Source organism: Cheilinus undulatus, linkage group 11 (assembly GCF_018320785.1).
Source record: "Cheilinus undulatus linkage group 11, ASM1832078v1, whole genome shotgun sequence".
NCBI classification, from domain to species: domain Eukaryota; kingdom Metazoa; phylum Chordata; class Actinopteri; order Labriformes; family Labridae; genus Cheilinus; species Cheilinus undulatus.
In genome coordinates, this window is record NC_054875.1 from 35482273 (window position 1) to 35505452 (window position 23180).

The 23180-nt window shown below is 39.3% G+C and overlaps 1 protein-coding gene across 8 annotated transcripts in view; it reads right to left on the minus strand.

Moving 5' to 3' along the window:
• Positions 1 to 2551: 2551 nt before the first annotated feature.
• Positions 2552 to 23180, minus strand: part of LOC121517207 (ankyrin repeat and SAM domain-containing protein 1A-like) — a 129252-nt gene continuing 108623 nt past the window's right edge. For 2 of the 8 annotated variants that reach the window (XM_041798794.1, XM_041798790.1), the window contains 12 exons: positions 22358 to 22456; positions 19838 to 19984; positions 19300 to 19407; positions 18996 to 19166; positions 18768 to 18905; positions 17297 to 17368; positions 17105 to 17191; positions 16824 to 16961; positions 15401 to 15583; positions 11166 to 11285; positions 10877 to 10945; positions 2552 to 7223 (listed from right to left, as the gene is read on the minus strand). In XM_041798794.1, the coding sequence (XP_041654728.1) occupies positions 7107 to 7223; positions 10877 to 10945; positions 11166 to 11285; positions 15401 to 15583; positions 16824 to 16961; positions 17105 to 17191; positions 17297 to 17368; positions 18768 to 18905; positions 18996 to 19166; positions 19300 to 19407; positions 19838 to 19984; positions 22358 to 22456 (1449 nt within the window). In that variant the 3' untranslated portion in view covers positions 2552 to 7106. The remainder of the gene's footprint in view (positions 7224 to 10876; positions 10946 to 11165; positions 11286 to 15400; positions 15584 to 16823; positions 16962 to 17104; positions 17192 to 17296; positions 17369 to 18767; positions 18906 to 18995; positions 19167 to 19299; positions 19408 to 19837; positions 19985 to 22357; positions 22457 to 23180) is intronic. The other 6 variants (XM_041798798.1, XM_041798796.1, XM_041798791.1 and 3 more) reach the window with 5 other exon arrangements.

The window sequence follows — 23180 nt, forward strand, 5'->3', positions numbered from 1 at the left end:
GAAAAAAGGCTCACTATCACCAAATCAATTTTGAAATTAATTAGAAAAAAAAAGGGTGTTTTCTGATTCCTTGAAAAGTAGTGATTTTGGAGATAGGAGGTTTTAGTCCAATGGCTGTCTCTGGCTGAATATTTTCAGAGTTTATAGCCTGCATGTTTTGACGCCTGTGCATTGTGAGGAATCTGTGTCAGTTTGTGCACATTGAACTATGAGAACAAAGTGGTCCTTTCTGCAGATATCAGCCTTAACAATCAGGAACAGCAGCCTGCAGCTTTGCCGTCTACTGCACGTCTATGAAAATGAAGCTGATATTAAATTCATATTCTCGTCTGTCCCAGAAGTCCTCGCTGTGCTGACTGTTGATGTGATCATGTTGGGGAATGATGTCAAAAACATTAAGTACATATTTTCCTCACTGACAGTCAACCATTTGTATTAGATAGTAGAGAAAGTTATCTAATGTAATGCTACAGGACTGACTTGACTATTAACACTGCTATTTTAACACACAAGAAAAACATTAAGAGTGGGGACAATGTTTGAAAATGATTAGACGTTACAATCATTCTTTAACTCAACTGGTGTAATTTGAAGCCACAATTACAACTCACATTTAGATTATTAGAAAAAGACATTTAGATTATGACATTCAAAAGAAAAAACTGCTTATGTCATAAACAAAACAGTCTCTGACACAGGAAAACTTTTTATAGCTACCATTTGCATATTGTATTTCCTTACAGAGCCTTGCAGTAATATGTCTCTGGGAGGTGTACAACTGCTGGACAGTAAAAATACAGTGTAAAGATTTGTGATACAGTATGTGTTGTTCTGAAGAGCTCAGTGATTTCCAGCATGGTACTGTGATGGATGCTACCTTTGCAATAAGACAATTTTTGATATGACACAAAAAACGAGTGGTGGGACTTTAATGGAAGCTGCATGCAAGCCCCCCATCACAGAGTCCAAAGCCAAGTGTTGGAGGGAGTCCAGACACTGGACCGTGGAGCAGTGGAAACATATTCTGTAGAGTGAGAAATCACGCTTCTCTGTTTGGCAGTCAGATGGGCAAGTCTGAGTTTGGCCAGTGCCATGTGTTTGAATACAATGTCATTACAGTCTCTGTTGGTGTAATGGTCAGGCGGCTGAATGCTTTTGTCCATACTGTGTTCAAAAGTAAGAGGTCAACATGAGGCCCAATGACCTTTACCTTTGATCTTTTACATTTAAAATTTAAAAAGATCATCCTTGTGTCAGAGCAGCTATTTTATTGCATAGTTTAAGAACAATCCCTCAAAGTTTCCTTGAGATGTGTGTTCACAAGCAAGGGATGAACATGAGACGTAATGACCTTGACTGAACATCCAAAATCTAACCACATCACCCTGGAGTCAGAGTGGATTTTTGTGTAAAGTTTTAATACGATTTCTTAACCAGTTCTTGTTATCATGTTTGCAATAAATCGAAAAACACAAGGTAAAATGACCTTTGATCTCTTACCTTAAATCTAACAAGGTCATTGTTTAGTCATGGTGGAAATTTGTGCAGAGCTTAAAGAAAGTCTCTTAAAGTGTCCGTGAGATTTTGCATTCACAAGAATTGCTCAGACAGACAGATAGATGGACACCAAGGATCATATGCTACTAATTGAGTTTTATCCAATTTTATGCAGATTCAAACCTTAGAGGACTTGGATCAACAAATATTACATGGACAAAGTTTTCTTCTCTATAATGACAAAAAAGTGACAACTTTGTATAGAGCTGTTTATAGAAAGAAATAACTTTGTCTTTGTGCACTATTTAAACTCCATAATTTCTTAGAGATAAGAGATAAATAAGTTTTTACTTTTATGTATGTAAAGGTAGTTGCATTTAAATAATGGATGTAGTAGTTTTCCCCGATGACTCATTTCCCTACAAGATAAAAGATAATCGCTGTAGACATCTGGAGCTTTGGCAACAATAAAATGTAAAGTATTTCAATTGACCTTGATAACCTTGTTAAAAAAATGACAGCATTACTGTTTGTCTTGTTCGTGAAGGCATAAATTATATTTAAAAGGGCCTCATAAATATATATTAATGCAAATGAGTCCATTAAGTTTGGTACATGAGCACTTCAATGCATTTATGGGCTTCTTTTGCCGTTGCAGTCTCTGCTTACTTTGGTAACTTGTTGACGGACTGTTAAAAGTTTTGAGGATGCTTTACAATCACGCTGTGTGCCTTGATCCATTTCCTGAACACCTGCGATGACTCTGAGCTGCTCTTTGCTGATGTCCATCCTTCAGCAGAGAAAGACTTATGAGACAGAAGTGGAGGTTTGGGGCCATCATTTTATCCTGGCACATCCACTCACCTGGTTTCCCCTCTGATAAAGTAAGACGATCAAAAAGCATCAGTGCACAGTTCTCCATGACACTTGTGGTGGGACTGAATGTTGTTAGAAAAAGAGCAGAAGTTACTGTAAAAGTCTAAGGGGGAAACAACTAAGAAATTCAGGACAGGATCAGTAGAAGAATAAAAGAAGAGTCAACAGGATTAGCATGTCTAATCGCGCCATTTATTAGTTGTACAGTTATGAAAATAATCATAAAAAAGACTGGAAGCCCAAGATTATTTACAATCTTTTTTTCTGAAGTGAGGTCCCTCTTCTGAGTCATTGTTATCTCAGCCTTTTTTTTAAATCACAGGGTATTTATTCACGATATGTTTAACTTTATAAGACATAGTCCTTTTCTCTCTTTTGACATACGTCAAAAATTACATACGTACATACATACATATACATATATATATAGATATCTATAAAAGCAAAAGTTCATTCAAGTATCAAAATACAGACCGCTAGATTCATGTACAATATCATTCTCATCACTGACGTCATCAGATCCGTCCCGATAATATCTCTCCTGATCCTCAGCAATGTGCAAAAGCAGAACGGGACCCAAGCTGATGTCTGAAGGTGCCGACAGCAGCTAGCTGAAGACAGTGTACCATAGAGTTATCGTACTGGCCTGACAACGTACCACATACACAACAGTTAAATCATATGTACCCATATACACATCAAACAAATGAACAAAAAAGTACCATTAACAGTCGACGTACAGGGAGTTAGCTAGGAGAAACAAGCTCTGTGTCTTATTGTTCTGTTCTGCAGCTAAAATCTAAAGACGGAGCAGCCTGCATGGCAGGTTTGGTGATTAATCTTGTCTGGATTAATGGGACAAAAGGAGCAGGGATGGAGAGGGAGAACTGCAGTGGACCACACCTGATCCAGTTACAGCATTTGGACGCACAATTGTCCTATAAAACAATAAAAAATACAAAAGAAGAGAACACTTTCAAATCAAATAAAAGCCGCCCCTGCTATATTATCATTATTATTACTATTATAAAACAGTCTTTGTAGTGTCAGCTCCTCTGCCCTTTAAGTTTGGCTAAAGAGTTCCTCCCGTGCAAGATTTCATTGTTGATCACAGTTGTTTGTGTAATTGTGGTAAAAGGCTGATGGTCATAAAGAGATGCTACAAAGTGTTGCTGCAGAAAGGAGTGTGTACCTACAGTGTGAGGTCTTCTTCTGTTAGTTTGTACCATTATAGAGTTACAAAAAAAAGTTTCCCCTTTGAAATTAAAGTTCTGCTCTACAACACTGAAGCTACATTTCCTGGAAGAGAACGCTTTGATACAACAGCCAACAAGGGCAAAATCTAATATCAGGTAGAAAACGTATTTTTTTTCTAGAAAATATGCTGCACTAAAACCCAGTCTAAATGAGCACCCCCTACAGGCCTGGATGACTTCTATTTGCCAGGTGAAAAATGAAGCTATAGGGAAGTGTAAAAAAAAAAAAACTGCAGTTCCTAAAGTGTCCACTTGGGTCTGGCTGAAAAGCCAAAGAATCTCCATTACCTTTAATGCTGAAATGCCCATTTTAGAAGCAGAAATAAACATGTTTATGGCCCTGTTCAAAAAACAATTTTAGTAGATACCTCCTAACTTTAGTAATAGACATTCTGGGGGATTTTGTTTAAATCAGGTGTTTTGTTTCAAAAAAGGCTGGCTAACAAGTCAGTTAAACTAGTTATCTATCATTGTTATAAACACAAACCGAAAGACCCACCTTTTTAAAATTGTAATAAAGCCTCCTGCCACTAGTAGCCTCTGTAGCTTCAGTTAATGGCTGCTACCACTAAATGAAACGGAACGACAGTGTTTTTTTTTAATTAGAAAACTGAAATAAAGTGGTATGTGGGTTATACTCACAAATAACTTCTTAACCAACATGAAAAGAAGCCACATTTAGGATCCGATATTAATCTGCAAAGAGGAACTATGGCTGTTGGAGCTAGCTGCTAATGTTAGCTAATCTCAGGCCCACATCATACCTGCTGAAAAAATAAAAACTATGAGGGATTTAACTGTTTTCTAAGTATTTTTTCTTCTTTAGACTAGTCAGTTAAACACAATTTAAATGGTTGTTTAGCTAAACAGGGACATAGATAACCGAGAACATCCTCGTTTGATTTCTTCAACCCAAAAAGTTTTCATACATTTTTATAATTAAGATGCCAGTTATGGTTGGGCTTGCCAGGAGGCTTAACATCGGTCCTTATTTTTGTTGGTTAGAGAATGACGGGGGGTAAGGGAAACTTTGCAAAGCCAGTGGATTGGCTACTTGTTATGTCTGTTATCAGGTAGATCCATCTCACAAAGCTTCAAGCTAAAATAATCTTGCTAGGTCTAGACCGGACAAGTCCACATCATTTGAAGAGAACGAGGCGGCAGCTATGGGTGAGGTTCAGCTGCACTGGAAGCCTGTTAACAATGGCTGCCGGTGAGGTGATTGGCTCGGATGTAGCTATAGTGGCAGATTCAACTGAACTGGACAACATTTCTTGATTAAAAGAAAAGAACCACGCTAAAAGTATTTCTTGACGGAAGAGATGTTTTTGCTCTGCTTCGGCATGAGTTCGATATACCAACTAGCTCCACTGATCGCTAACAACAACAGGGCTTTGCATGCCTCCTAAATTGTACTTCTTGTCGCTCTAATTGTCCTTTAATGAATGTGACTGACAGCCCATTTGTCCACCCTTAGATTTTTTTTTTAACAAAAGTTTTGCCTGTTCCAAAGAAATACAACTATTTGGAGTGTCAGGCTAACTTAGAGTCAGCATCTCCATCATGATGTATGCTTCTGCTCAGCTACAAAGTTCCCCCTTGATACAGATGGGTGCTGATAGACTAATTGGAGGCATAATAGGGGGATGAAAGGATTTCTGTTGATGGCAACAAAAACAGGATAAGCAGAGCTAGTGGGCAGAAAACGCAGTGCGAATCAACAGACACGTACACCAGATATCATGCCACCATGGTATCAATATGAATCTTTCAAAGCACACGGGCAGCACATGAAAATGCACCATGAAAACATTTCACATTCATGTTGTAATACAGTCTACGATGAAGACCGTGTTTGCAGCTTCACTGCTACATTTGTTTGCTTTTTTGACTTTGCATGAATTTGCTGATTTGAATTCAGTTTTGGGCTGTTGTATTGGTTAATGACTTGTCTTTGTGATTATGAGTTTGAATCAATTCTGAATCTGGAGCCCTAACACCTCTCAATGGGAAATGATTTTGCCCTTGTTGACCAATTACTTAAATGTGTACTGAGGCAACTGGCTTAAAAACCATCACTTTCTGTTGGATAAAAGGTTCAATGGAGGAGTGTGGGTGCAGTGTTGAATTCAGTGAGGTCAAATTAACCTCCGTCTCCCAGGTCTCCAGGTCCTGTGTTCTACTGTGATGATCCAACTGTTGGTGCAATCTGCTGCACTGGATGTGGAGTTCAAAAATCCTACCCAGAATGCAACAGGGCAGATTTTCTGTCCTTTTCTTATTGGCTGGTAGTGGCCACAGTGTTCAGCTATAGGGGAAGGGACACAAAACACACGCACACACAATGCAGTGAGGTTAAATGAAGTCAAAATAAAACACTGGACTAATGGACACAAACAGAATAATGGTGATGGATTGCCCCAACCCCTCCCTTAGTACAATGATTAACTCTTTTCACCAGCAGCCGTGACATATTAACCCAGCGTGATTGGCAAAAGAAAAGGCAATGCTGACAGAAGAACAGAGAAGGCATTTGTTGTGAAATAAAGAAAAGAAAAAAGAGACAGGACAGAGATGAAAAAGATGCACTTAATCTTTCACACTCTGGGGTTTGATAAAAGTGCTTAGTTTAGTTAGTTCACCCCAGATGAAGCTTTCTTTTTTGCTCTGATTGACAGACAGAGGAGGGCTACAAGTCATGAGGAGGTCTAGCAAGGACCACTAACATGCTGGTCCTTACTTGCTAGAAAATCCCCCTAAAATGCTTTCTTTATTAGCTCCAAAAGGACCTTATCACAGTGCTAGGATCATAGCCTCCTTTGGCTTGAGCAGACAGCTGACAGCGAGAAATATCGCCCCTAGTTAATCCTGTGTAACACCTTCAACACCGCAACCTCTGAACAGTCCGCTATAGTCCAGATTTACTGAAACAGATTCTCAGTTTCCTCAGGAAACGTGTCCATCCAGGTACAGGATGTGTGCGGTGGGTCGCTCTCAGCTGCAGGAAAATCAGATTTTCTCTCAGCGCTCGGAGAAGTCAGAAGAGTCGAAAGATCAGAGTGAAAAGCCTCAGAGTGGCCGTCGCCTAGTAGAGCAGGAAAAGCACCAAGAAAAAAAGAGCTTATCACCAAAAGTCAATAGCGTGATGTTGACGGAGGAGAAGAAAAGGAAGCATTGTGTGAAGAGTTCAGGAAGCATTCAAGGTAAACAAAGAGGACAGAGTGGTGAAGGTGAGTGGCAGGCTGGAGGAGGGTTAATAAAGTGGAAGAGCTGAATTGATAATCAACAAAAAGTGGAGGTGGTTAAGTCGTCCATGGTTGTGTTGTTTTTCAGGATGTGAGTGAATGCAGGCCGGGTGGGAAGGAGGGCAGGGGTCCAGCTCAGAGAGAGAGGCAGAGTCACAGTGAAAGGCACACAGAGGGAGGAGGAAGAGGAAGGTGAAACCAAGCCCAGAGGTCAGGAAGAAGAGGGCTCCACTCAGAATATGGTAGTCTCATACTTAGTGCTGATAGTGCGCTTGGAATCCTTTGGGTCCACTAGCCACGTAGTGCTGCCCTGGGACTGAGAGTCGCCCTCCTGTTCGACGAGATCCCCCTGGAAACATAAACACAGGGAATCAAACTCATGGGACATCAGCAATGACTTGCAGAATTTAATAAGAGGTTTGCTTCTGTGATATCGCTCTCTTTCTATATCTCGATCTATCTCACTCACAGCCATCACAGCATCTGGAGATGGCCCTTCAGAACGACTCTGGTCTGCTCATGGGTTCTCCTTGTTAAAACTCAGTTTTTCCTGCCACTGTAACTTTGCTAAATGTTGCTTAGTGTTATGCTCATGGTGGTTTAAAGTGAGTTGTAGAGATAATAATTGTTATGAATTGGGGCTATACCAAAAAGAATGATTGATAAGTAAGAATAAATACACTTTATGGACAAAAGTATTTGGCCGCCTTACCATTACATCAAGAGGGACTGTGATGGCATTTTATTCAAAAACATGTACTTAAATATGGAGTTGCGGCCACTCTTTTTGGTAGGATTGCCACAGTAATTTGGAGGGTTTTTTGGGGAATTTGTGCCCATTCATTCTGTAAAACATTTCTGAGGTCAGACATTGATGTTGGACAAGAAGGCCTGGCTAGATGGGGTCAAGGTCAGGCCTCATCAAACCATATCTTTATAGTCCTTCCTTTGTGCACCAGGGCACAGTCATGTTGGAACAAAGAGGGGCCTTCCCTAAACTGCTGCAACAAAGTTTGACCCATAGCATTGCCAAAAATGTCTTGGTACGTTGAAGCATTAAGATAAGGGGCCTTGCCCAAACTCTGAAAAACAGCCTCATACCATTATCCCTCATCTAAAACTCCCCAGCTGGCACAATGCAGTCAGGCAGGTAACGTTCTCCCTGCATCTGCCAAACCCAGACTCGCCGACTGACTGCCACACAGGGAAGTGTGATTCGTCACTCCACAGAACTGCAAGTTTTTGTGTTTACATGAATGCCAGTAGAAACAAAGAACTCTTCAGCATTGGAGTCAGCTGAGCGTTGGTGACTTTTATGCACTATGTGCCTCAGCAGTCGTTGACCCCGCTCTGTGATTTTACATGGCCGAACGCTTCATGGCTGAGTTGTTGTTGTTCCTTAACGCTTCCACTTTCTAATATCACTGAGAGTTGACTGTGGAATATTCAGCTGGGATAAAATTTCACAAACCACCTTATTGCCAAGGTGGCATCTATCACAGCACCACACTTAAGGTCACTGAGTTCTTCAGAATGACACATTTAATATTATATCTTTTTGTAAATGGAGACTGGATGGCTTGGTGCTTGATTTTATTCACCTGTGGCTACTGGTCTAATCGAAACAATTAAATTTAATAATTAACAGGTGTGACCAAATGCTTTTGTCCATATAGTGTATTTTGTATGAGTTCACCATTTTCTTATTTTTGTACATGCTGTACAATAATTCTGAGTAATCATTTCTGGTGTACTTGTTGTTGTAATTTACTAATTAGAAATATTTATATTGGATTTTTTTCTCTTTTCTTCATTTGCTTTCTTGGTGTCCTGAGGTGCATCAACATGTTTATTTCCCATACTGGGGATCAATAAAGTTATCTAATTAAATCTCAAAAAAACATCCCCATTGTAAAGAGTTCACAATTCAAATTTACATTTTATATATGGTTTTGGAACTCTAAAATAAACATGATGTTCTTCTGCAGAAGATAACAGTTGTTATAGATTTGCAATGAGGTAGGACTATAGTTCATGTTGCTAAAAGTTAAAGGGATATTTTGGTATTTTTGAAGCTGGGGTGTATTAGGTACTTATTGATAGTAGTGCAATCAGCCTCCAGTGATTTCAGTGAGTGTTGCCCCTTCATAAAGACACTCTTGGGGAAGCTAGGCTCTAAACCAGTAATCAACTGGTGGCCTTGGGGCCACATCAGGTCCCCAGAACATTATCGAATTCAGAACATGTGCAGATGAAAAAATATGCTGTGGTATTTTGGATATTTTTTCTTTAAATAAACTCCCTAAAACTATTAGAACAACTCCAAAAACAACTGAGAATGAAACAATTTCATTACTTTCTATTTCATTCATTTTTCAGAAATTCAACAGTTTTTTATTTCTCACTACACAGCATATTAGCGATGGACAACATGCAAGCCCCAGAAATATTCAGCTAAAATATCCTTGTCGCCCCTTTGAGGCTGGCTGTGATGTAAGGACTGATCTCACTGTTGGAGTCTAAAAATCATGTACAGTGCTTAACAAATTTATTAGACCACCACCCAAAGTAAAGTTTATGCCACAGCTGCCCTAAATTAACAGCATTGGTAATTACCAAAATCATTTTTTATGTTTCTGCAATGGTTAATACACCAATATGTAGAAGCTCTTTAACCCAAATGATATTTTTCATGCTAAAATATAATTATTATTATTAGCCATGAATTTTCAAATTTACTGATTTACAAAAAACTGAAAAAATAGTAAAGCACATTATTATTTCTTGATTAATATGTCAAATTATAGTTATCTACTTGCATTCCTGAACAGAAAAATTAGTTTTAGTGGTTGAATGTTATGCTTGATTAATTTCTGACTTCTCAGAGAAGCCCAGTGAGCCGGCTCAAATTTGGGTATAAAAAGGTCAATTCAGTTTGAAATTCCTCATTCCTGTTCAAAATGGTAAAACGTGGAGAGCTCACTGAAAATGAAAGAGTCCGCATGAAAGCACTTCATGATGCTGGATGGTCTCTGAGACAAATGACATACAACAAATAAATTTGTTAAGCACTGTGTATTTTAAAGAAAACAAATATATATTTAAAAAAAAAGTTGATTCAGCCAATTTTTAAAATTTCTTTAGTCTATTTGAGAGTTCGGCCCCCAAAGTGCCGGTATAGGACAAAGTTGGCCCTTAAACAAATGTAGTTGATGACCCCTGCCCTAAAATGTAGCAGATAAATACAGTTGCTCCACGTAATTTAGTGAGTTTTAGGTGAAAATGGGCCAAAACACAATGTTTGCTCAAATGTACATTATATGTAAAGCCTCTGTGTTTGGCACTGTTTTGCAACACTAGCTTCAGCAATGTGCTCTTCTACCTCAGCGTTTATGATCAGCTGTCTAGGTCCGCAGGCTTGGTCGGAGAAAACCTACATCAAAAATACCTAAATATCCCTTAAAGTTAAAGCTCATTCTTGAACTATGACACGTTACTTTATTAAATAATGGCTACAAAAGCTTAATTTAGCACAAAGTCTCCTTAAGAAAATGTTTAAAAAAGAAAAAATTTTAAAGCTTAACTTGTCCTACAAAAAACATCATAATGCAGGTTCTTAACTGGTCTAGCCTCAGATTAGCCACTGCTATCTGAAAAACTACAACCCAATTTTATGAATACACTTCAGTTCTTTTCAAGATATCTTGAGAAAATAGCAAATTATAATGGATAATCCATCTATATTATCCAGAGAAAATGACAAAACTAAGTCCATAGCTTGAGAAAAATAACAAAATTTAGTTATTAACATAGCAAAACTGCGTTAAAAAATGATAAATGGATGCATGTCCAATTTGGGCTCCTATCATGGACCCTTTTTTTCCCAGTTTTCTTCCAGGCCAGTAAAAACAGCTCCATGACCCACCAGTAGAGAATCTAACACCCTTGATTAGGTCCCAAGTTTCTAGGCAAACAACAGTATGTTTAGAAGATTGAACTCACAGAATAAGCTTCTTGTAATTGTGAGCATTCTTGTGTTTCTCTTAAATCCACACTAGGGGGCGCCAGAGTCTAAAACAATAATCAAAACATTTAACAGTCTACACATAAGTCTAAGAGGAGGTAAAAATGGCTCAAACATGTTTTCAAAAGAACACCTGTTTAACAAAAATAGCAGTGTGAAGGATTAATGGTGATGGTTATGATTATTTTTAAGGCAGTGAGAGTTGGAAAAAGACTAGACAGGAGGAAAACAAAGCAGTGTGAGAAGCTTGAAGTGGGACAGACTGACAGGAGGATGTGAAGGCAGCACCTGTGCAGCAGAGCTGGCAGAGTGCAGCGGTAGGAAGGAGGGACGGTGGGTGGTGCAGGTGTAACAGTAACAGCAACGACTGTCGAGAGGAGGAGAGTCCTGGGAGAGATAAAAACCGCCAGGAGGAGAGAAGAATAAACAGAGAAAAGGAGAAGAAGAAGGTAAAGAAGCACAAGAGAAACAGACAGAAAGGAGGGCTTAGAAAGAATTAAATGGAGAGAAGGTTGGTAACACAGATTTGCAAAGCATGAGACAGGAAGAGTCTGCTCTGTTATAGCTAACATAGATAAGACTGTGAGAGCTTACAAGTGTGGATGTGAGCAACTGCAGGAACTTTGAAATGTGAAGCAAGGCGTTTTTTTGTGCTTTAGGTTGCAAATTTATCATAATACAAAAGGGATAAAAACACGGGCATACACAGGGGAAGTGACAGTAAACATGATTGTGTTGAGTTCATTAAGCTGCAGCCAAAGATGAGTCCCTGAGGCGTTTTTACCTCATTGATATGCAGAATGAGCTCTCTCACTAATGCTTTAATGCAAATGGCTAAACAAACATCATCGCAGTTTACTCATAATAATGTAACAGGATGCAGACTGATACAAATGTTCCACGAATTCTTAATTTGTTTGGAAATGCAATATGGAAAAGGAGAGACTTATATTTCCTTTAGAAAAGATGACTATTAAAACAAGGAGTATTACTTGACTGTCTGATGGGCTCCAGTTTCACATGGTAGAAGTATGAGGCACAGCTTCAAGCACTTTTAAGCGAGGCTGTTAGATTCTTAATACACTATAATACCACATGTTTTAACCCAATGCAATCTGAATTATTGTGGAATTTAGACAGTGTGCAGAGGTTAGATAGCATTTCTTAAACTCAAGGAGGAATTTTGGACTGCAATGTTGGATAATATTGCTGACAATTCACCACTTTATCAAGCTCTCGGTTTTTATGCCCCCCCTGTTTAGGCTAGTGTAGTCTTTCGTCATCACCTAATTAAAATGCTGTCATATTTTGCATACACTTTTGGTACTGTTTAAGGATTAACAGCAGTTAGCAGAGGTTATTTCCACCTGTTAGCCTGTTAAGAGACAAACTAGACACCAGGAGCATTACTGTAACAAACACTGCATTAAAAAAGCTTTAAACTGATCGGTTAATTTTACCAAAAACTTAGAGAATCTGTGACGGTAATTTGTTAAGTTTGGATGCTAGTTATAATGTACCTCACGTCTCTGTGGTGCAACCAGACAAAGGCAATTACAACCTAACTAGTTTCAATGTAGGGCTTAGTGTGGACGTTACGCCAGAGCTTGAGACATAACTTAAGGCCGGCTCAGACTACACGAATTAAGCCAGATTTTAGCCCGACTGCAATGTCGCAGCTCTGTCAAAACTCAGGCCCGATTTAGAGTTTCAGGACCGACAAACAATATTGTAGTGTGACATAATTAACGATGTGTCCAAGACGCCCCACGACCACGATTCAACAAGACTAGCATGTCAGAATTTTCTTACGTCGTCGTCAAAGTTTGACACCCTGACCTGACGTCAACGACGTGAATCCTGACGTCTACCCATAAGAGAGCATTTGCTCATCTTTGCATCATCATTTACAAGAATCCCTTTTATCCCTTCGGAGAACTAATGTGTACATTTTATTTTAGTTATGTTATCACATGAATACCTTAAAGACTCTGTAAATTGAAAATGAATCCGTATTTAGGTTTGTTGTATGACAGGTCACTGTGTTATGAACCCCTAAATCAAATTTCAGTTAAATAAAACATCCCTAAGTTTATGAAATTAAGCTTCGAAATCATGAAAAATGAGGCAGTAAAATCTGCTCCAGGATGGTGTGGGCGTGTCTGATGAATAAGCTGAAGCCATGCCCACTTATTGGTTCTTATTTTCATTTTTTACGAGCAAATGACCACTGTAATCACATAGAGCGCTGCTGTTGTGACTGACACTTTTGGCCAGGCTGTCGGCCAAGACGGGATAAGATTTTGGTCACATAAGCCTTGTTTCCATTAGGGGGTCTGGTTTTCCTGTGATACTGTCAGTTACTGTACTCATTTCTTGTCTGCCTTTATTTATTTCCTCATATTGTGGTTTTTGAACAACTTTGTGTTCACATACACTAAATGGACAAAAGTATATGACCGTCTGACCATTACAGCACAAAGGACTGTTATGATATTTTGTTCAAACACATGCACTCCTGATATGGTAGATTTGTAGCTTTCTGCAGCTATAACAGCATCCATTCTCCTTGGAATGGTTTCCACAAGTTTTTGGAGTGTTTCTGTGGGAATTTGTGCCCATTCATTCTGTAGAGCATTAATGACGACAGGCACTGATGTTGGATGAGAAGGCCTGGCTCGCAAGCTCCATCCTAGTTCATCCCAAAGGTGCTCAATAGGGTTGCGAGCTCTGTACAGGCCAGTCAAGTTCTTCCAAACCAAACTCATCAAACCATGTCTTTATAGTACTTGCTTTGTGCACTGGGGCAGAGCTATGTTAGAAAAGAAAAGGGCCTTTCCCAGACTGATGCCACAAGATTGGAAGAATAGCATTTTCCAAAATGTCTTGGTATGCTGAAGTATTAAGATTGCCCTTCACCGGAGATAAGGGGCCTCGTCCAAACCCCGAAAAACAGCACCATACCATTATCCCCCCTCCACCAACCGTCACAGTGAGCACAATGCAGTCAGGCAGGTAATGTATTCCAAGCAGCTGCCAAACACAGACTCACCAATCTGACTACCAAACAGAGAAGTGTGGTTTATCACTCCATAAAGTACGTTTCCACTGCTCCACAGTCCAGTGTTGGTGTGCTTTACACCACTCCCTTTGATGCTTTGCATTGGATTTGGTAATGTTAGGCTTGCATACACACAAACACAGTTGTTGTTTTTGTGCCTGCTCTGTGATGTTATGTGGCCGAGTTATTGTTGTGTTCCTAAACTCTTACACATTTTAATAACATCACAGTTGAAGATGAAATTTCACAATCTCATTGCAAAGGTTGCATCTATCACAGTACCATGCCTGAAATCACAGAGCTCTTCAGAATGACACATTTTGTATTACATATGTTTGCAAAAGGAGACTGCATGGCCAGGTGCTTGATTTTATACACCTGTGGTAACAGGTCTGATTGAACCACCTGAATTCAATAATTAACAGGTGTGACAAATACTTTTGTCCATATAGTGTATCTGTTTGTTTTCACCTAGCATATTTTGATTATCTGCCTATGAGGCACATTGTAACATTGATTATGAAAGGTGGTTCATGAATTAAGTTAGCTTTTATTTTACTGTGGTTTTGAAACAGGCATCCATATAGTTTGATTTTAATAAGAATCACATCAAAATTTAGAAATCTGACATAATTACAGCCCTGCTTCACAGGTGGTCAAAACTTAAACAAAACTTTAAATGGTTTGTGGCCTTGCTAATACTTCATCTAGGGCCATTATTTCATCCTGTATTTATTACATTTTGGTTTTAATGGCTCTATTAAAATCATGCCAAATTAGCTATTAGCATTTCCTATCTGTAGTACATCCCGGAATGTACCTTAAGCTCTTTCAGGGCTACTGTAATGATGAGGACAACTTAAAACCTTGAAGACTTTAAGGCCAGCTCTGGAGATATGGGAATATAAGTTTTCACCCATGATTCTACCAATCCCATTTAGCATTAAGTGTAAAATTAAGGTGTGTTAGGATCATGTCTGTGTATTCAAGTGTACCTAGTTATAACTAACAGCTTATGATTTCTGTGCAAATTGCAGAAAAAAACTACCACTTCCTGAACAATAGTTGAAATCATTTTGTTCGAGTCCCCTAAGAGCAGGAGCGCTGCTGTTCTCAAGCTCTGTCTTCTATTTTAGACTTTTGTGCTCTTAGGGTTTTATTCACCAAAACACAAAGACAGCTGTCTTTAATGGGTATCTGACTTTGTAATAAACTTGTTACTGATTCTGAAAATAGGATTTAAAAGCACTTTAACTACCTCGGAGCTATGTGCCACATCTTGATAGCCTGTCTTCCAAAATTTCTAATAAACAGGACAAATCAGCTTTATAACTGCATTTAAAAACTGCCCATTGTTTTCAGAAGACAGTCATTCACATGGCTTTTTTATGTTTGCTCTATCTAGTATTTTGTGCCGCATCATCACTGATTTCCGACTCACCGCTGACTTGCGTACACTGCCTCGTGGTCTTGGCACAGGTCGGCTGGACTTGGTCTCAATAATATCTGAACCGGGTCCCACTGGGAGGTTCTGGTGCTGTTTGGTCCTCTGTGCCTGCAGAGCCAGCTGATAGGCCACCTCAAACGCCTGGCCGAGGGTCAGTATGATCTCATAGGTCAGATTCTATACAGGGAGAAAGACGAAGAAGAAGTGCAAGCTGCTTTGAGATTTTTCTTCAATTTTCCCTGCCCAGAGAAGAAGCCTAAACCCAGTTTGCAGAGACAGAACAACACATCAAAACAAAGTTTCTTTTCCCCTCTTGAAAACAAAATTGCGTAACATGAAGTGGCAGTAATCTCCAGAGTATTTTGCAGCAGCAAGCAGCTCCTCTCAGTACCTGGAGTGGATTCATCCGCTGCAGCTTAGTATTAAAGCTGCTGCTTGCTACACTCTATTGTTACACTCTGACAGCTTCCAAACATGACAAAGCACCTCAGAGTAAAGACAGAGGGTTCAAGCTTCTCACCGCAAGCCTCTGCAAGTTAAAAAGCAACAACATGCCACAGAAGCAGAACTCTGAAATAACACACATCCTTTAGGGAAAGCCATGCCTGCTCACTCTGATGTGACTCGGAGCTAACGCTGCAGACAGGACAAGATCAGCTCTATACTGTCTTTGTGTGCTGACGATGGCAGCTGGTGGAGGCTGATAGCAGCAGTTATGATCGATATTGTTTAAAATAACTGATTGCATCTCATGACAGATGTGGCTTTTGATGGTTATCAACCTGCTTTAGCACTTTCTAAAGGGCAGCCTTTGTTTCAGGGAATCACAGACAGGAACCTGAGCATCACTGTCAGGCTGACTTTGGTCTGCAGTGGCCCGGGCTGCATTATGAGGCAGATTAGCAGGATAATCATCGGATCTCCAAAGGGACAGGGTAAGTAATGAAGGGCTAGTTATCATGGTTGGAGTAGCACAGGGAGGCAATCAACCCCAACTGGACTGTGACACCTTGGGAAGATAGGCCAGTCTAGAGATAACACTGTCACATCTAGTCAGTGTAAATACACCAGCTGGTGCTAGAGGAATTCAGATTCACAAGTGAGGATTGTTAAACACTTTTCTTCTTAGTAATTACACAGGATGTCATCCACAGTCCATAACTTGTGAATTGCAGTATATTCAGTTTTGCATCCTGTCTTCGGTGCATTTAATATACTCTGAAAACCACTGATGTATGCATTAAACTAGGGGCTGATTGTGTTGTTGCATCCTTAGTAATTACATCGTGCTTATTTTAAAAAGAAAAACAGATACACAGTCCACATCATGGTGGAATAAGCTGACATAATTCCCTCTGGGATGCATAAACCTGCTTTTTTTTGAGTGAAAACAACAAGACATCAAGCGTTTTCTTACCACGTCAACTGTGCTGAACACGTGGCAGTAGTGATGGCTGGTTTGCAGGTCCTTTGTGATATAAGCAAATGTGCACAAGTCCTCTGGATCCTGGGCTGCACATGATATGTTACGGATTTCATGCTCAGCGATGATGTTCTGCAAAAGGAAAAGAAGCTTATCAAAATAGATAAAACAAACATATTGCCGCTACTAAGCTAAACTTGATGTATAACCTCATTGATGGATATGCAGTTCTAAAAATACGGACTTCAACATGGAACATGGATGAAGCAGCTGACCTTATTTGCTGCATCGATGAACTTCACACCCTTGTAGGTGATGGAGAGGACGATGGTGGGGACTTTTCTCATTTGTTCTGTCGACCTCTGTAGGAAAAAGGAAACCACAAAGATGGGACATCAGTACGCTTTCATAGTCCCTTATCTTTATTATTCTGTGTTTTTATCTGGAGAAAAAAACCTTTAGCATACCCGCATTTTGGCACAGGCATCCTGCGTGGACTCTGTACCCCGGAGATCCTTGATAAGCATGGAACCGAGGTACTTCAAGAGACAAGAAGAGGAAGATAAACGCAAGATTAGGGTACAGTGCCTATATAAAGATTCACACCCTTTGGAGTTTTAACCTTTTATTTGTTTTATAAATCAGTCATGGTCAATATAATTTGGCTTTTTTGACCACAAAATTACAAGAAACCTTAAAATGTCAAGTCAAAAAAGATTTCTTCATAGTAATGTATATTACACAAAAACATATTAAGATAAAATAAGTGACTGCATAAATATTCACCCCCTTAAAAAGTGACTGACCTAATTCAACAGAGGTCCAGCCAGTTGGTGCTAGTAGTCTCACAATTAGTAAAATGAGGATCAGCTGAGTGCAGTGATTGTGTTTCAGGTGATTTAAGTATAAAGACACCTGTGTCTGGAAGGTCCAGTCATGAGTTAATCAGCATACCTGGCTACCATTACACCATGAAAACAAAAAACACGCCAAGAAACTCAGAGAAAAGGTTATTTAAAAGTATAAGTCAGGGGATGGACACAAAAAACATTACAAGGCACTGAACATCCCCGGAGTTCAGTTAAATCCATCACCAAGAAATGGAAGGAATATGGCACATGTGTAAATCTGCCTAGATCAGGTTGTCTTCACAAACTGAGAGACCGTGTAAGAATGAGACTAGTGAGGGAGGCCACCAAGACATCTATGACTACTCTGAAGGAGTTTCAAGCTTCAGCAGCTGAGATGGGAGAAACTCTGCAAACAACAGTTGCTCGGGTTCTTCACCAGTCAAAGCTTTATGGAAGAGTTGCAAAAAGAAAGCTACTGTTGAAGAAAACTTATTCAATCTTGAGTAGAGTTCATCAAAAGGCATGTGGGTGACGCCATGGTCAAGCAGAAGAAATTTTTTTTGGTCTGAAGAGACCAAAATGGTGCTTTTGGCCATTAGACAATACACTATGTTTCGCAGACACCAAGCACACCATCCCCTCTGGGAAGCATGGTGGTGGCAGCATCATGCTGTGGGGATGCTTTTCAGCAGCTGGCCCTGGAAGCTTTGTAAAGGTAGAGGGTAAAATGAATGGAGCAAAACAGGAAAAACTTCGAGGAAAATCTTATTCAAACTGCAAAAGAACTAAAGCTTGGGAGAAGATTTTTTCTCCAGCAAGACAATGACCAGAAACATACAGCGAAACCTAAACATAAATGGTTTAAAGACAACAAGGTGAATGTTCTGGAGTGGCTGCGTCAAAGTCCAGACCTCAATCCAATAGAGAATTTGTGGCTGGACTTGAAAGTGCTGTTCAAGCATGATCCCTGTGATTTATAAAATTAATAAACGGGTAAAACCTCCAAGGGGGTGAATACTTTTTTTAAGGCACTGTATATGTAAAATTAAAAGTACATTCTGAAGAAATGTAAAATGATTTCAATTACATTTGCTTCATAGGCGCAGGATTCAAAGATGAGCTTCTCAGGCTGATGGTGCCAGTTCTGGACTGGTGCGTATGGCGCTGCAAGGCTGGGCGGCCGGAGGGTCAGACGAGGCTCTCGATGCCGCTCTTCATACCTTTCCTATGAGGAAAAAGAGAAATTATGAGTTGTTGGAATCTTAACATAAAATTCACAGACCTGTAAAAATGAGAAAATTAAAGCAGGACATACATGTGATCTGTGTCGTTCACCACGATATCTTTGGCTAACATCATAGTCGCTTTCCTGAACTTTCTTCCTGCCTGACTCTCCAGCAGGCAGCAGAGGGTCCATCGAGCGTCCAGAGTATGACTCCATTTGACTGAGAGGGGACGAAGACTGGGATCCAGGAAGGTCTTGACACTAGAGAGTTTGACACAGTTAGTTTTACCATAATAAAAGAACAAAGACTGTCATTCATCTTTTATAAAAATCTGCCAAATATGGACACTAAAAAAAAACGCAGACTTGAAAAGTGATGGTGTAGTAAACTCACCCTGATCTGAGACAGTCGTGGAGGTTTCACTGGAGGCTCCTCGTAGGGTCTTTCTGCTAACGAAGCAATGATGCGTTTCCTGTGACCAAGTAGGGAAATCTTTAGCACCTACAGGAAAGAGGAAATAATCTGGTGAGTGTGTGGGGTAGAAGATCAGGAAGCAAAAGTGATAGAAAGTTGTATTCCGACCAAGAAACAGAGGCTGCTGCTTTACTTCATACATCTTAGTTCTGTGCCTCCACATTAAATAAGACGCTTCTTTTCTAAAAATAACTATCAATACAGCATCTTTGGTTTATTCCATTAACAAAGACTTGTCATATTGATAGTTAGCATTGCATATTTAAGCTTTCCGCTTTCGTCCACATTATCTAATGACATTTTAGTATGTTTCTTTCAAGTTTAGAGTCTTCTGCTTTCCCCAACCAAAACTAAACAGTCTGACTTCTCCCTTCTCCTGACTTTTTCTTTTACACTCTGTGAAGCTAATTTCACCCTCTGATACTCCCTTTGGTCCGTGTACGTCACTGTGACTCACGTTGACAATCTCCAGCTCCCACAGGTTTTTGACACAGTCCAGAGAGCGGTAGCCGCTGGCCAGGAAGTTGTGCAAGTACTCGTGCAGGCCCAGATTCTCCAGCCAAGAGGAGAGGGAGCTGCTGCCATCACAACCCAGAGCTTTCACCTGGAAAAATACAGAGACTGTCTGTCAATTTAAGCTTTTAAACCTATTTCCCTTCCTTACATTTTGAATGAAATCCAGACAGTTTTTCTATAAATGTATATTTGCTCATATGTCAAGGGAAATAAGTTAGAATTAGAATTATACAGCAAGTCAGACTTAAACATGACAAAAAAAAAACAAAACAAAAAAAAACAAACAAACAAAAAACAAAACACCATTAAAGTTGGTCTTTTGTCTGCTTGAAGAACAATTTTAAAGCTTTACTTTACAAACAGATTAATCTGACAGCTGCAACTAGGAGAGGAAATTGAAATGAACAGTTCTGCACAAAGGCAGATCACACTTGGACAAGTCTCTCTTCTTTTCCTTTTTCATTAAATATTTAGTAGTTATCTAAAGTTTTGGATCTCTTTTGGTCTCTTATTTAGCTAAACCATCTCATAGTTCAAAAGGGAAATAATTCCTTTGTGAAACTCTGAACAAAAAATACACTTTATAAAAGCTGTCTGGCCCCAGCTAGACCCTTTTATTATGAGGGGTTCTATAATTAATGCGGTATTTCTCATGTAAGGCCTAGATTTGTGAAATAATTCAAGGGATGTCAGCAATATTACAAAGGTTAAGTAGTTCTCCTCATGTGTTCCTGTACTTATACGATTAAATAAATAAATAAATAAATAATACAGTATATATACATACACACATATATTTATTTATTATTATTATTTTATTAATTTATTATATATATATATATATATATATATATAATATTCTGCAATATTTCTTTGAAGAGTGGGGTACAGTGGAAGTGAATTGTGCAGAAAAGCACAAGTACTTGGAAACTGCACCAAAGCTCTTGTGAAGAATTGCCTTGTGTTGAACCCGTGTGGTCATTTCTTGTGACAGTCCCTCAGTGAGAACATTTTCAAAGGAAACGGCTGTCTGCAGTGTAATTTTGACACTGACAAGTACCCCCCGACAGCAGATTCAGGTAAGCAAAAACTCTAAAAAGAAATAATCCAATGTGTTTCAGATGGTCTCATTTGCTTTACAGCACACTAAAAGTTATCTGTGTTAATTTAAGTGTGTTTCATAATCAACTAAAAACACCATAAAGGAGCCTTAAGAGTGGTACACATGTTAATTTCATGTTAATTTCTCAGCCTCAATAGTTTGTTATAAAGGCAGATGGCAGCTTCTAATTTAACATTAGAAGCAATAAAACACATTGTGATTGGAGATCCAAATAGTGATAGAGATCATAGTGATTGGAGAGGTGACACTTTGACTCGATAGTTGGTCTGCTAAATCAATAATCAGAGAGCCCCCTCTCATAGCTGTTGTAGTTACAGTTAGATAAACCAAGTCTTTTCAGTGTGGCGGGTTGAAATGTTACTTCCACATGGTTTAAAGGTGTGCTTCAGATGTCTGCAAGAGCAATTTTCATTTCATAATCCAGGAGTATTTTTCATCATGTTTCCTAACCTGAAGATTAATTATGAAAAATGCCTCCCTTGGGCTATACTCCATGGACGACCTCACCGGTAATTTAACCTATTAAAAATCACAAAGAATACTCACAAAGGACTGCACCTTGCCTCTTTTTTGCCTGTGTGACACCTTAATATCATGGTTTTAAATGGCACAGAGAATTTGACTTTATTCTTTTACTATTTTGAATCAATCAAATTTTATAAAATTCAGTCAAACCACAGGACATTTTCAGTTGTTCCAATGTGAAGGTACCTGGTGACAAGAGATTATGTCTAATGGACCACCTGTGGAACAAACTACCAGAGAGGTCCTCTACATCTGATAACTCTTCTTTCTCAAACAGGTATTAAAAGATTTTTATTCTCATTAATCCCTGCTTGCATTGATGCTAATGCACCATGCTGCTGCTGGCAAAGCTTAACCTCCTCCACCCCAGCCTCCTCCTTTATAGCATAAAGCTTGTTGCACCTTTGTATTCAGATTCATGCTACTATGGATTAATTGCTTGCAAACTAATTTTATTGTACTCAATATGCATTGTCATAAATGTATTTATCCATGTGGGGTTTATAGCCATGCACTCCCTGGAAAGTGAAAACATGCTGCTTGACTAACCCAGGGAGCATCTTTTTAGCAGAGCCTTCTCTGCCAAGTAAAACTGTATATCCATTTTGTAATAAAATGGTTAAATATATGAGAGTGTTCCTGACAAAAGTATTTGTTTTTTAATAGATCTAAAATGTTTAGCAGCTTTGCAAGTAAAAACACTGCCTTTTCTGTTATTTTTACTGAATATCATTTTCTTGATTCTCCTTATATTTTATTTCAATATCTTTCAGCTGTCTTCAAATGCTTATAGAATGATCAATGATCTGTTACCTTAGGTAACGAACGCGCTGCATGAAGAATTTTCTTTCTGTGGCTTGGATCGGTGATGCCAATCTCTCTCAGGTCCTGGTCCTCCATCACATTGCTCCCCTGCAGAACGAAATACAAAGAAGAAGGCTCTTGTTATATAATACAGCTTTAGATTTAAAAGGCAACAATACTCAAGTGAAATCCGAATGACTCTGCAGTACTGGCAAGGAAACACAGAGAGACAGACTCCTGTGCAGCATGTAAAATACCATATAAATAAATCTCCAGTTAATCAAATTTATCATAACCCAGAGAACAGACTGCCTGGTGCCAGTGTTAACATCTACACTAGTAAGACTATTCCTCTATGAGAAAAGCCTTCCCTGTATAGTAAGTATTGATCATATCTAATGCAACCATTGCAGGAAAAGGTCACATCACTCCTGACTGACATGTTCAAACTCCTTCCTCTGAGGGAAAACCCACTGAGTGTAGCATGGAGGCCACATCGATAAGCCCTTAAATGAGACGTACATGTGAGTGCGTGTATGGGGGAGGGGGACTGACAGAGATGTGTGTGAGTGATGGTGAAGCCCATCTTTGGTTACACACAGCCCCACCTTTGGGAGTGTGTGGCAGGTAATGGATAATGGAGAAAAGAAGCAATAAATCAATGTCAGAAGTGCAGAGTGGTCAGCGATATGAGATGTGGGGGAGAATACGACACGTCGATATCTGACTGTAAGTGATGGCTGCAGGGGGTAAAATCAAAACACTGTGATGTGTAAAAGGAAAGACTCCACTCCTACACTCCTGATCGTTCATTATAAATGTCCCGTTAGCT